This window comes from Arachis stenosperma, chromosome 5 (assembly GCF_014773155.1).
Source record: "Arachis stenosperma cultivar V10309 chromosome 5, arast.V10309.gnm1.PFL2, whole genome shotgun sequence".
Taxonomy (NCBI): Eukaryota; Viridiplantae; Streptophyta; class Magnoliopsida; order Fabales; family Fabaceae; genus Arachis; species Arachis stenosperma.
The window spans coordinates 20,038,542-20,052,389 of record NC_080381.1 but is presented as its reverse complement, the minus strand read 5'-3'; the positions used below and the strand labels follow the sequence as shown (position 1 = coordinate 20,052,389).

Below are 13,848 nucleotides of genomic sequence, written 5' to 3'. Positions count from 1 at the left end.
TACAAGAAAATGGAACATTTGTAACAAAAACTTTGTAACAAATTTAAAATTGTTACAAAAAATTATTTTTTTGTAACAAAAATTAGTAATTGTTACATAATAATAATGTTTTGTATCAACAATACAATTTGTTACAAAACTTTTTGATATTTTGTAACGATTTGATTTTTTTGTTACAAATTATATTGGCTTTTGTAACGAATCAGTGTTTTGTTGCAAAAATTTATAATATTTGGTAATAAAAGACGAAGTTCTTGCAAAAGTTCAAAAAATTTTGTAACAAAATGTCCATTGGTTTCAAAAACTCCAATTATTTTGTAACAAAAAATTAATTTGTCACAAAATTCAATATTGTTTGGAACAAGTTATTTGTTTGTCACAAAATATAAAAATTTTTGTAACTATAAAATTTATTTTAAAATGTTAAAATCTTTAAGATAATTTTATTTTATTTCAAAAATTTTATTTTTTAATATATTATTTGTATTAATTAATTATTTTTTATAAAAATTAAAGATTAAATGATTAATTTTTAAAAAGGTATATATTATTTTATATTTTTTATAAAATTAATATAATTTTTACTAATATTTAAGTCTTAAATGTTGACTAAAAATTAATTTTTTTAAATTAAAAAATTAATTATTAAACATAAATAAAAATAGTTAAAATTTAAAAATAAAAACAAATATAAAAAGTTAAAACTCTAATTCTAACTTTCACCTTTACTCTTCATTCTGCTGTTCGTCGCGCTTGTCCACTCTCACTGTCTTCACGGCTCCACCTCTCACACTCAAAGCCACCCTCCTTTTCTACTCTAAAATAAATTTAAAACAAATATTATTTTTTGTTTCATTAACACTCTAATATTTAATATATTTTTACATTTAAATAAATTTAAAAAAAACTCACTTAAAAGCAAAATATAAAAATTTAGTTTTTTCTCCCCCTCTATTAGTCCTAAACTCACTTTAACCTAACACCCATCATTAAATCGATAAGACCTTCTATTGTTAAAAAATAAATAATAAATTATTTATAATTTATTATAATTATTCATGGTTTTATTTTCAAAAATATATTTACTAAAAAATAATTAAATTAAAGTTATAAAATTTTGAGTTTAAAATTAATTAAAACTCATATAATTTTTATAAATATTTAGATATTTTTTATTTAAAATCTTTAGTAATTTAATTACTACTAATTTTATTAAAAATACTTATTTATACCTTAATTTTATTAAAATTCCTAAATAAAAACCTAACTAACCCTCACCCTCGCCCTTTTTTTTCCCCAGCCGCCCCACACACAAACACTCAGACCCTAAACCATACACACACGAAACGGAAAGAAGGAGAAGGAAGGAGAGGGGGAAAAGGGGAGACGGCGGCGGTGGATGTCACTGCCACCGTCGCCGCCGTCTTATCGCTGTCGGGAGAGTAATAACGTGAGGGGAGAGAGAGACGAGCTCGCGAGGGAGTAGCGTCGCCGCCACTGGAGGGGAGCCTGGCTGTCCTCGTCACTGCCAGCTCCGTCGCCGTCGTCACCATTGGAGCTGCGCGAAGCCGTCGTCGCCGTTGTCACCATCGATGCTTCTCGTTGTCGTTTGTGGGTTGTCGCCTCTTCTGCTTCTGCTGTCACGCTGTCGTCTGCCCCTCTGGACATCGCTGCTTTTGAATCGTGTCCTGTCACTCGGATATGCTGCAAGAAGCTATCAGAAAGTGGCATTGATGAGAAGAAGCACAAACCCTCCACCAGCAATACCGCTGCCTCTAAATCCAAGGACGGAATGGAAGATTACAATTTTGCTATGAAGAGGATGATGAGGAATCCTTATGAGTATCACCACGATCTGGGTTTGAATTACACACTTATAACTGACAATCTCATTGTGGGATCCCAACCACAGAAACCTGAAGACATCGATCACCTCAAGAAGGAAGAGGGGGTGACATACATTCTGAATTTGCAGCAAGATAAGGATGTAGAATATTGGGGAAGCCTGCATTTCAGTCAATTTTGTTGAGAAAATAGACTCCCACTCTGAATTTTATGAAAGTATATACAACAATGGCCAACTTATCTTGCATAATGGCATTGTCATGAGATAGAAATTTTAATTTTTCCTATCTGGTTAATACATTGTGAAAAAACATCAACACTTGATGGATTTATATGAATTCATCTTGTTTTTGCAGATCAAGAGTGGTTCCTCCACTGAGTTTCTCAATCATTTGCAAAATTGCCCTGCTTGGGGTCATAGGGTAAGTTAACTATTCCTATATATACCCTTTTCTTTGAGTTGACTATTGGAATTCACCATCATTAAGGCTCTTTTCACCCTTAATTGTTGTGAATTTTTTGCAGATGTTCATCACAGATGCTGGGCTATGCTGGAATTAGTTACAGTAATCCCACTTTCCTCAGCTATCAGTAACCTCATTCCTGCTTTCACCGTCATACTTGTTATCATTTGCAGGTTCCTTTCTCTTTCTCAATTTATGGATTTATTTGACAAAATTCTAACCTGTACAATCATCATTTGCTGCTCAAAGGTGTTTCAAAGAAGAAGAAAAATGAAAACAAAAATGCTCAGAAGATAATAAAAATCAGTCCAAGTCAAATCAAAGTTATCTTGTTTTGTATTTATTAATTACAGTTGGAATAAATGATCAATATTACATATATAAGTGATGTAATTAATAATTTCTTTCTGAATCACTATCTTAGTATCTTACCCTATTATCCATTCTTGTTCCGTGTTTTGTTTGTTTACAATGCTATTACTACCACAACTTAAGGATGGAAAAGATAGATGTAAAAACTAGAACAACCCAAGCTAAAATTGTGGGAAGCATAATATCAATAGGAGGTGCATTTATAGTGACATTCACATATGGTTAGAAAACCTTTTTCTGGAATTGAAATTACCATGAAACGTAGCACTTGCAAACTTTTTATTTTGTTAGATGGATTGAACAACACCCGATCCTAAGTACCATACAACAAACCCAAACACTTCACATTTAATTTCACAGTACGGGTTTTCTTCCGAAATCACTCTCATAAAGTTAAGGCGGCGACTGGCGATACTTTCGAGATCACTCGCATAAAGTTAAAGTCAATCTCATAAAGTTAAGACGGCGACTGGTGATACTTTCGAGATCACTCGTATAAAGTTAAGGTGGCGACGGCTGATAATCAATTTGTCCAATAGGACAAAAAGGTGACATATGGGCACAAAAGCATTAGAGCCTCGGAATCATTCCTCGGCAGTTAGTGACTTGCCTCACTCTTCACTTGGACTAGGGTTCTGAATACCTCCCGTTTGGTATTTTGGTTTCTAGATGACCACATTTAAAAGACCTCATCTTGTTATCGCTAAAATAAATATCGATGACAAAATCAAGTTTTCTTTTTAATGTATGATTTCAAAAGCACTTAATAAAAAAATCACTTGTGATCTATTCTTTCAATTTTTTTTCATTTTTAGTTTTGTTACAAATAAAGTATCATTTTCTAACTTCAAGAAGTCTGCAATTATTTTTTATATATTATATCTTCTAATATTAGATAGGAAGAAAATTTTAGAAGATAGACTTTGGGATAATTTTGTCTTTATCTTTTGATTGTTTATACTTTCAATAAAATATAATAATTGTCTTAATACTTGTGTAAAATTAGAATGAGACACTTAATATGAAATGAAAATATCTAATAATTATTTATCATTTGTCCCTCAATAAATCTTAATTAAGTAGTCACCTAATTTTATGTTTAATGCACTCTTCTCTACATGAAAAAATAAGTAGGCGGAATACAACTCAATAAGATTTGGTCATTTCTCATCATTTGTTTACTACATCGTATCATATGATAATACATGTAAATCTACAGTAAAGTACAATCAAATTATTCAAGACATAAAATCTACCAAGTAACAAACTATGACTAAAAGAAAAAGTTCTGAAATCTACAAGTAACAAACTATGACTAAAAGAAATCCTTCAATGACCACAATGGCAACTCCAAATGAAATGGACTCAAATCAGATTTCTGATATCCAGGGATGTAGGTAAATTTTATTGTCTCAAGATTTGCAACATAAATCCCTTCATTAAAAGAGTACAAGTACACAGTCTCCCCTTCATGTGGGTGAAAACCCCCCACACGCTTATAGTAATCAGCACAAAACTCATTTGGCAAAAGTCCTGAGAAATCAACATGGTGTAATAATTCCCAGTCATTCGACACCAACTCCCAAACCTTAATATAATTGTGTCTAATTTCAGCAATCCTCAAGTCTCCACAAGAAGTTCCAAGAAAACCAAAGCTCATAATGTTCATTGGGTCAGAATCAACAGGGTAATCAAGTGTCTCACCATTAAGTCCATAAGGATCATAAACAAATATACTAGTCCTACCCATGAAATACAATCCTCCTTCATATGCAAAACTCATTGACCAGTGAGGAGCAAAAGCAAAACCATCATCTAATATCACAGTCTTTTGTCTCCAGTTCCCTGTCTCTGAGGACCAAACATCAACCTCGAATTCATAGTGTATTGCAATGAAGGAATTGATTCTTACCACCCTGAAACACTTCCTAGGATCAAGATAGTTTCTCCTTGAATCCTCTTTAGGGTCATTACAATAATATGGATCACATGTAAAGCCAATAGCATGAAGACACTCCTCCTTCACCTCGAGCGAAGGGAGCTTGAAGGATTCCTTGTTAATGGGGTCATGGAGGAAATAACCATAGCCACTTGTGTACCTGTTGTCACTACACAAGAAAACATTCATGGAACAACCACACACTGTCCCTTTGATGAAAACCTCAGGGGAAATTAGAATCCTTTTGTTCTGATGATCATGTTCTAAATCATCATCGTTATCACTATCATCGTAAGGGTCTGGAGGGAAAGTTAGCATGAGTTGATGTGGTGATAGAAAAACCAAGCTAGCACCATAGAACTTTTGTTAAATTAAATTTATATTAAAATTAAAAATAATAAAATTATAATAAAATTCTTGTTAAAATTATAAAAATAAAAAAATATGGGTTTAATATCTATCAACTTTATTATATATATATATATTATAATAATAATTTTTAATTACATACCATAATAGGAGAAACTTAATTCATATTGATAGTTTGACACCCCTAGTGGAGGTAGTTGAGAACTTGAAATCTGGAAGTAGATGGGGAGGGGAGTGAGAGAGAAAAAGACAGGGAAAAGGGGGTAGGTAGGGGTGTTGTGCGCCAATATTGAACAACAAATGGTAGCGTGGCTGCCCCCATCTCCATTCCCTCGTCTACTTACGTCTCCTTCTCTTCTCTTCTCTTCTCTTCTCTTCTCTTAGCTTGTGCCATCACTCATTCTCACCTAACACCCTTCTCTGCTCTTCAACACTTTTATTCTTATTCATATTCATATACATACACCTATACTCGTTTATTTCACTACTTCCTCTCTCCTTTTCTCTCTCATTATTGCAATAACAAATTAACACACCATGTTGTCAGTAGCTCCTTCTCTTGACAGCACCCAAACCCAACAACAACAGCAGCAGCAAAGGACCGCTGACCCAACCCAACAACCCAATTCTTCTCCCCAAAATGTCCACATCTTCAAGTCTAAATTACCCGATATACCCCTCTCCAACCACCTTCCTCTCCACTCTTTCTGCTTCCAAAGACTCAATGAAATCTCTGACCGTCCATGTCTCATCGTCGGTTCCGCCGGAAAAATCTACACCTACGGCGAAACATACCACGCCTCCCGGAGACTCGCCGCCGGCATGTCCGCCATCGGAATTACCAAGGGCGATGTCATCATGATCCTCCTCCAGAACTCAGCGGAGTTTGTCTTCTCCTTCATCGCCGCCTCCATGATCGGCGCTGTCGCCACCACCGCCAACCCGTTCTACACTCCCGCCGAGATCTTCAAGCAGATCACCGCCTCCAAGGCCAAGCTCGTCATCACGCAGGCAATGTACGTTGACAAGCTCCGAGACAGCGATTCCGCCAAAATCGGAGAGGATTTCAAGGTCGTAACCGTCGACGATCCGCCGGAGAACTGCCTGCACTTCTCAGCGATCTCCGAGGGAAACGAGAACGACCTACCGGAGGTTGAGATCCACCCTGACGACGCGGTGGCGCTGCCGTTCTCCTCCGGAACAACCGGTCTCCCGAAAGGAGTGGTTCTCACGCACAGGAGCTTAACGACGAGCGTGGCTCAACAGGTCGACGGAGAAAACCCTAACCTGTACCTGAAAACGGAGGACGTTCTTCTCTGCGTTCTTCCTCTGTTCCACATATTCTCGCTGAACAGTGTTCTGTTGTGTGCTTTGAGAGCTGGAAGCGCCGTGTTGCTGATGCAGAAGTTCGACATTGGAACGTTGCTGGAGCTCATTCAGAGGTACAGGGTTTCGGTGGCGATGGTGGTGCCACCGCTCGTGCTGGCTCTGGCGAAGAATCCGATGGTGGTGGAGTATGATTTGAGCTCTATAAGGTTGGTGTTGTCCGGAGCGGCGCCGCTCGGCAAGGAGCTCGAAGAGGGTCTCCGGAGCCGGGTGCCTCAAGCTGTTTTGGGACAGGTCAGCTTTTTCTTTTTTTTTCCTTTATTTTTTTCCCGGATAAATGTTCATTTTGTGCTCCAAATCGAAAATTTTGCCCATATTCCAATTGAAATTGGTTCTCAAAATTCTTAAAAGTAACAATTAAATCCTTGATTTATGGACTTAGTAATTACAGCTTTTGAGATTTGAAGGCTAAATTGAATTATATTATGTTAAATAATTTAATTAAATATATCAAATCTTTATTATATTCACATAAAAATATTTAATATTTTCACGTGAATAATTTTGTTTATATTATAATCATAAGGTTGAGAACCAAAATGAAATTTAATTATTTTATTATTTTTTATTGATTTGGTGATTGCGTTCATTTAATACACAACTGAATTCTTTGCTCCCACGTACATTCCAAAGCCCCAACAACAATAACCTCTTGTTCATGCATCCGGCCTGTTCTTGGGGACCAAAAACTTTATGATGGCTCTTATTTTGGAGATTAGCTTAAGTGTGTGTTTGGAATGAACTGGAATAATGGAAATTGAATTGAGTTGAATTGAATTATCTCTCCAAGTTAAAGAGGAGATGAATAAGGGAGAGAAGAATCAAAGTTGACTGTTTTCCCTTAAATTGATAATTGATAATAAAAGATAGAATTTAGCTAACAATTATTTTTAAAATGTTATAAAAGAAAATAATATTAAAATAGATAATTTAAACTAGTATTTTTAAGCATGATCTTGAAAAAATAATAATAAACTATTATTGTGGTGGAGAGGAAATTGAAAGTGGGCCTTGAAAGTAGAATTATTCACGGGATATGTGGAATTCCCTATTACACAAAAGGGGATATATGAGGTGCTAGTTATCATTGATTCATGGTTCACGAGTAGGAAAAAGGCAAAAAGCGCTCGTGTTTTTTGTTTGTTGCTTTAGATGGATTTATACTTTAAGACAATAGTTTTCTTCCTTTTTATGTCTTTATATACCCCCCGCTAGGAAAATAAATTAGCTTAAAAGACAAAAATGATGATGTCTTTCCAATAACTACTTCTTACCAGATATAAGCTTATTTTGGTCTTTCATCATTTATTTTGAAAATGAAAATAGTATTATATTTTTTATTTTAATAGTATTATAAAACGTTTTACTTACCTGTCAAACTTGGCAACGTGATCCTCATGGTCATAGTTTGGTTAGTAGTTGACTTGGCTCCATGATGAAGTGCCAACTGCCAACTTCCCCAAACACTTGTATTGGCCAGTCAAAGATTTTACCTTTTCTTTAATCGGTCAATTTAAGTTAATCTTAAACTTAAGCATCAATCGATGTATGTATAACAAGTTTGAACAGGCTTTTAAAATAGTGGAATGCTAGGCCAGCAACTTTTGGGATTTATAGTCATCAAATAACTATCAATGAGGTTTTTAATAGTGTGAGATTAATGTGAGATTTCATCAAATGGCCTACTTTTTTTGATGATTACATGCTGGCCAGAATTTGATAAAATTATTGGCCCCTAGACTTTTTCTTTAAAATATTCATAATCTTTTCATAAAATGTTAAACAAAAATTGTGAAACTTATTTTAAAATTTAAAAATAATATTATACTATTTTTATACTTTTTAATACATTTTTTATAGTATAAATAATTTTTATTTTCTTTTATCAAACATTTTTAATAAAAAAATATATGAAAATTATATATATAAATAGTGCATATATAAAATTAGATATCAGATCTTTAGTCTCTATCGAGTCCCATTTGAGGAGAAAAAATGTCCAAAAGAAAAAATGACCACCACAGACACGCACAAAAATGACAAAACAGGTCATAACTCATAACACATAAGATTCTTTTCCATGTAGAATTGTAGACAGCTCATCTGCAAAATCGACAAAATAAATTCTTTATATATAATAATTCTAGTGTAAACATAATTATTTCACGAAATACCCAATGTGATGAACACCCTAATATCATGTCAATTAGTAAATTAGTACTGATTCCAAACCTCTATTTGCTAATTAGCTCGTGACTGCTGCTAAGCAAATATGTGGGAAATAATAATTAAAAAAATGATAAAACAACTGGATAGGTGTCAACATGCATGTTTATGATGAGAATTGTAGACCTAGGAATCTGGTATTTATTTAATTATATATTACACGTTCGAAGTAATGATTTATTTAAGAATTATTATAGGGGTACGGGATGACAGAGGCAGGGCCAGTGCTGTCCATGTGCTTGGGCTTTGCGAAGCAACCATTCCCAACGAAATCAGGTTCATGTGGCACTGTTGTTAGAAATGCTGAGCTTAAGGTCGTCGACCCTGAAACTGGTTGCTCTCTTGGTTATAATCAACCTGGTGAAATTTGCATCCGTGGTCAACAAATCATGAAAGGTATGATCACCATATGTATATTATATTTTACTAGTGTATCAATGAGTATCAATGTGCATATTAGTTTACTTTTTTATTTAGTAAATATATATAAAAATAATAAAAGTAAAATTAGCTGATATATTTTAACTAAAAAGTTTTAAATTCGAGTCTTACAAATAGCAATAAAATATATATATTTTTTTATAAATGATATATGATGAAGTGTGTTTTAAGAAATAAAATTGTAAATAAACTCTTCTTATATCTGTCTGTGAGTGATTATAATTATAATTTAGAATGTTCAAATCCTATTATGATGAACTCCGATACACGTGCTTATTTCTAACTATGTCAAATATTTGAATTCCTTGTAGGGTATTTGAACGATGATACAGCAACAGCAACAACTATCGATGTGGATGGCTGGCTGCATACCGGTGATGTTGGTTATGTAGATGATGATGATGAAATCTTCATCGTTGACAGGGTCAAGGAACTCATCAAATTTAAAGGTTTCCAGGTACTGAAATTATTCTCTAACTGATGCATGTAATACATTTCATTAAAATTGTTTAAACAGAAAGTATATTGTAACAACACCTCATGACTCATGCTTATAAATAAAATGTTTGATGTTTGATTGTTGTAGGTGCCCCCTGCAGAACTTGAAGCCCTTCTTGTAAGTCACCCCTCTATTGCAGACGCAGCTGTTGTCCCGTAAGTTTAATTTCCTTGAATCTTGATTTATTATTTAATTTACTAATACAGCGGAACTCTAGCTAGTAACATAACTAATATCATCAATTTTATAACAGGCAAAAGGATGTTGCTGCTGGTGAAGTTCCTGTTGCATTCGTGGTTAGATCTAATGGCTTTGAACTCACTGAAGAGTCTGTAAAGGAATTCATAGCTAAACAGGTAATTAAGTTAAATGATTCATTACTTTTGGCTGCTTTGAACTCAATATGTAATTAAAAGCCATATGAATTTAATGGAAATTCGACAACCTTGATATTTTGAGAGCTTGTTATTGAAATTAAAGTATGCGGTGTTTGTTGTGTGCAGGTAGTGTTTTACAAAAGACTACACAAAGTGTACTTTGTGCATGCAATTCCGAAGTCTCCATCAGGAAAGATATTAAGGAAAGACCTCAGAGCAAAGCTAGAAAACACCACCACCCTTAAGCCCTAGACGCTTCATAGAACTTTTGTCTTTGCAGTATATTCTATATTTATTCTTTCTTTCTTTTTTTCCTTTTATTTTCCTCTCTTCTTTTGGGTACGGGTTCCATAATTGTAATCTTATGATTTAATGCTTCATGGCACAAAGCCAATACGAGAAGCAAATAAACAATTGTATTCTTTTCATGTGAAGACGGTTTTACTCCTCTGTTGTCTGCTGTAATTTTTTGTTTGAGAGACTTTTGATTGTAGTTAGGTGATTTTACATCACTAAAATTCGGAATATAATTGTTATTATTATTGTTACTAATAATATTATTTGTTGCCCTTCGAATGTTATTTGTATTCTAAATTCTAAATGATTTTTAAAAAATGTTTTTTTCCGTGAGCCATAAGAGATTGTAACAAAAGAGATTGGATTAGTCTCTATTGAGAGTCAAAGTTTGACATTTGACAATGTATACAGAAAAAAAACTACTTTGGAGTGTTGGTGAAGAAAACGGTACCTTATAATTGGTCATTGTAAACAGTTTTGATAGATACCTTATAATATACTGTAAATCATTAATAAAAATGCTTGGTTGAAATATGGAAAGGAAAGCCAAAGCAATTAGTTTAAAATGAAAACAAAAAAATCCATGTACCAAAGCAACAAAGGAAAACACATGCTAGCTCCACGATTAAGTTTGGACTTTGGAATAAAGTCAACAAAAACACTTTGTCATTCCTCAAAATATAACCGCCCGCAACTCATGTAGAAATAAGAAGTTAAGAACCATACATTCATTTCTGCAGTGACGCAGTCCAGCCGTACTGAGACACACGGATCACATGTGAATACCAAAGTATACTAATAATAACTGTAAGAACCAAGAACCGAATATAATCGAACTAATCAGAATACTAGATCAATAAATTACTGGTTCAATCGATAAATTATACGTTAAATTAGTTGATTTATTATAATTAAATAATTATATAAAATTTAATTTAATTTATTTATTTTTATAATAAATATTTTTTTAATTTTATTTTATATTTAATTAATTATTATTTTTAAATTTTAATAACTCATCAATTAATTTATATTTATTATACTCTTCAGATATTTATAAATTTATATTTATTATACATACTCCTTAAATATTTATAAAAATAAATAAAAATAACAATTGATCCATACGGAAATACTCGGCTTCCAAAAGTTTTGACCGAGCTTAACCACAAGCAGAAAAGATCGGATTTAAATTCTACAAAATTAACCGATAATAGCTGAATCTTCCAAACTTACCGAGATATAAGAGAACAACAGAAAATATCCATAACAGCCCTACTATCAAGGTCAATATAACGGCGAAATCACTAAGCTTTCCCGTCTATATAAGTCACCTCCTAACCCCACTAGGGGATATGATTTTCTCTGATCTCTCTTCATCTAAACACTGAAGAATAAAACACTTCAGCCCACACAAGACATCTATTTTATTCTCTCTTAAAGTATTTCTCATTGTCTTGTAATATTACTGACTCCGAGCGGAGTCCCTTTTGCAGATTCCACGCCGACCACACCCCGGTTCCAGAGAAGACGTTCCGCGTTATAGAAGGACTACCTAGCCTGACTGTAGCCGAGTTATAAGTCGGAAGTCATACTCCAGAGCGGAACAACAATCATAAAAATAAAAAATATATCATAATTAATAAAATAATATTTTTCTTTAAATTTGTAAATATAATTTAATTTTATTTACGTAATATATTTAATAAAAAATTATGTATAGAAAATAATATTTTTTTAACTTAACCGGATTTGATCGGATCGGTTTAAATCGATCTTGAATAAATTTGACCGATTTTATTGAGTTTGCCTAAGTTTGACCGGGTTAATTGTTTAACTAGTTCAAATGATGACCAAAACTAAGATTGATGACCAAGTGACCGGATTTTTGATTCGGTACTATCAGGGTGGGACTGAGTTTGATAACTTTGATATTTTTGTATGGGTAAAGTATTAAATTGGTCTCCTATGTTTGGGTGTAATCTATGACGTACGGACATGGACATTGACATGGACACGAGACACATGAACACACGAATTTTAGGACACGTCATATATATAGAATATAAAGTATTTTTTAGATAAATTACAATGAATTTTTGATATTTTATTGTTATTAAAATATAAAATAATTTTTTAGCAATTTTTAATGTCTTCTTTTAACTGTATAAAAGTATCTAAAATATTTTTTGTTTTAATAAATAATAATATATATTATTTTTAAACTCATTTCGATAATACATATTAAGAATAAGGCTGGACAGCTGACACGTGATGATATTTAGGTGTGTCCAAGTGTCGATGAGTGTCGTATCCGAAATGTATCCGACACGCGGATACGGCAACTCAACGAAGTGTCCGTACTTCATAGGGTGTAATCCTATTTTGGTCCTTAAGATTTAGAGTGTCCTATTTGAATTCAAAAAAGTTTTATTTAGCTTCAACGTAGTTCCACCGTAAATGTATCAATACATTTTGTTACGGTGGGTAACCGGAGATAAATGAGATGGATGGCGTTGAGTGGCCCAAGTATATGAAGGAGGAGGACTCCGGATGGATCTGCAACTCGGGAGGCTCCGTCCGACTTGCGCGCGTGGGTGAATGGGGGGTGGTACCTGCAAAGACACTCCGATGACTAAGTTAGCAAGAGTGTGAGCAGGTCTAGAGAGTATTGGGCTTAGAGATACCTGAGGCGTGTCAGTGTACTTATAGTGGTGAGCCAATAACCACCGTTGGAGTAGTGCCGTATCTTTAGGGTATTAACCGTCCCATTATCTTAGGGAGGTTAAGATATGGCTTTATGAAGTGGTTAGAGAGATTTTCGGGGCGGTTGCTCATTTGAATGAGTGTTTATCTGCCAGCTAATCTCATAACCGACTTCTTCATACTAAGTCGTGGTTGACACCGACTTCTTAAGTGGAGGTCGGTGCTTTGCTAGGCTTAATCTATTGGATCAGGCCTTTTGGTTAGACCTGGGCCCTTAACATTGGGCCAGGGTATGAACAGTGCCCCTACTTGGGCCCAAGATCCTTTTAAGGCTTGGGTTCAAGTATTTAACTCGGGTTCGTAGCCGACCTTCACGGGTCTTGAAACCGACGTGATTTTCGCGACCTTTTGTTTCTGACAGTTACGTCAATTCAAGCGTCGTGTCAGTTGAGGGATCATTTAGGGATTGAGGGCTTTGGTAACGGTGCAGTCTCATTAATGACTGTCTCGTTTTTACCATTATGCCCCTTAGCCTATTTATAAATACTTTCCCTCTCTTTCGTTTTTCCGTTTCTGCAATCTTTCAAACTTCTCCTTTCCTTGTTTGTGCTGTATTCTTGTGCTTGAAGATTTCCGCTCTCTCCAACCTTCATTTCTTGGATAAAGGTTAGTTTTATTTTTTTCATGTCATGCCTTATGTTTGCATGTTTTGTTTTGTGAGTGGATAGGTTGGTCTGTAGATTCTAGCTTCGTATCCCTCCTCTTTAGGGGCCGTGTTTTTTGATTTTTCTTTTTCTTTTTTCTTTTTGTAGGTTTCTGCCACTTTTCTTTATATATAAAAAATGGCTTCCGTAGATGTTCTTTCTTTGTGGGTTGATGACACTGTCCTTGGGGAGGAACCCCTGGTCGACGCTGAGTTTATCACTC

At 34.2% G+C, this 13,848-nt stretch overlaps 2 protein-coding genes and 1 long non-coding RNA gene across 3 annotated transcripts; 2 read left to right on the top strand and 1 right to left on the bottom strand.

Moving 5' to 3' along the window:
* The first annotated feature begins 1,291 nt into the window (after positions 1–1,291).
* Positions 1,292–2,752, top strand: LOC130979374 (uncharacterized). Its single transcript, XR_009086639.1, has 3 exons — positions 1,292–2,061; positions 2,202–2,267; positions 2,371–2,752. It is a non-coding gene; the product is annotated as an uncharacterized LOC130979374 (long non-coding RNA).
* Positions 2,753–3,749: 997 nt separating this feature from the next.
* On the bottom strand, positions 3,750–5,340 carry LOC130981988 (uncharacterized). The gene is made up of 2 exons (XM_057905776.1): positions 5,132–5,340; positions 3,750–4,966 (listed from the first exon to the last, which is right to left on the bottom strand). The coding sequence occupies exon 2, from the start codon at positions 4,936–4,938 to the stop codon at positions 3,997–3,999; it is 942 nt and encodes a 313-aa protein (XP_057761759.1). The 5' UTR covers positions 4,939–4,966; positions 5,132–5,340; the 3' UTR covers positions 3,750–3,996.
* LOC130981987 (4-coumarate--CoA ligase 2) lies at positions 5,284–10,499 on the top strand. The gene is made up of 6 exons (XM_057905775.1): positions 5,284–6,609; positions 8,799–8,997; positions 9,354–9,499; positions 9,629–9,696; positions 9,795–9,897; positions 10,045–10,499. Exons 1-6 carry the CDS (start codon positions 5,527–5,529, stop codon positions 10,168–10,170), a joined length of 1,725 nt encoding a protein of 574 aa, XP_057761758.1. The 5' UTR covers positions 5,284–5,526; the 3' UTR covers positions 10,171–10,499.
* Positions 10,500–13,848: the final 3,349 nt, after the last annotated feature.

Bases quoted from the DNA above. Each gene is read 5' to 3' on its own strand.
- LOC130981988 (XM_057905776.1), bottom strand. From the start codon at position 4,938: ATGCTAACTTTCCCTCCAGACCCTTACGATGATAGTGATAACGATGAT.
- LOC130981987 (XM_057905775.1), top strand. From the start codon at position 5,527: ATGTTGTCAGTAGCTCCTTCTCTTGACAGCACCCAAACCCAACAACAA. The intron at 8,998-9,353 runs GTATGATCACCA...AATTCCTTGTAG, and splicing joins TGGTCAACAAATCATGAAAG to GGTATTTGAACGATGATACA. The intron at 9,500-9,628 runs GTACTGAAATTA...TGATTGTTGTAG, and splicing joins TCAAATTTAAAGGTTTCCAG to GTGCCCCCTGCAGAACTTGA.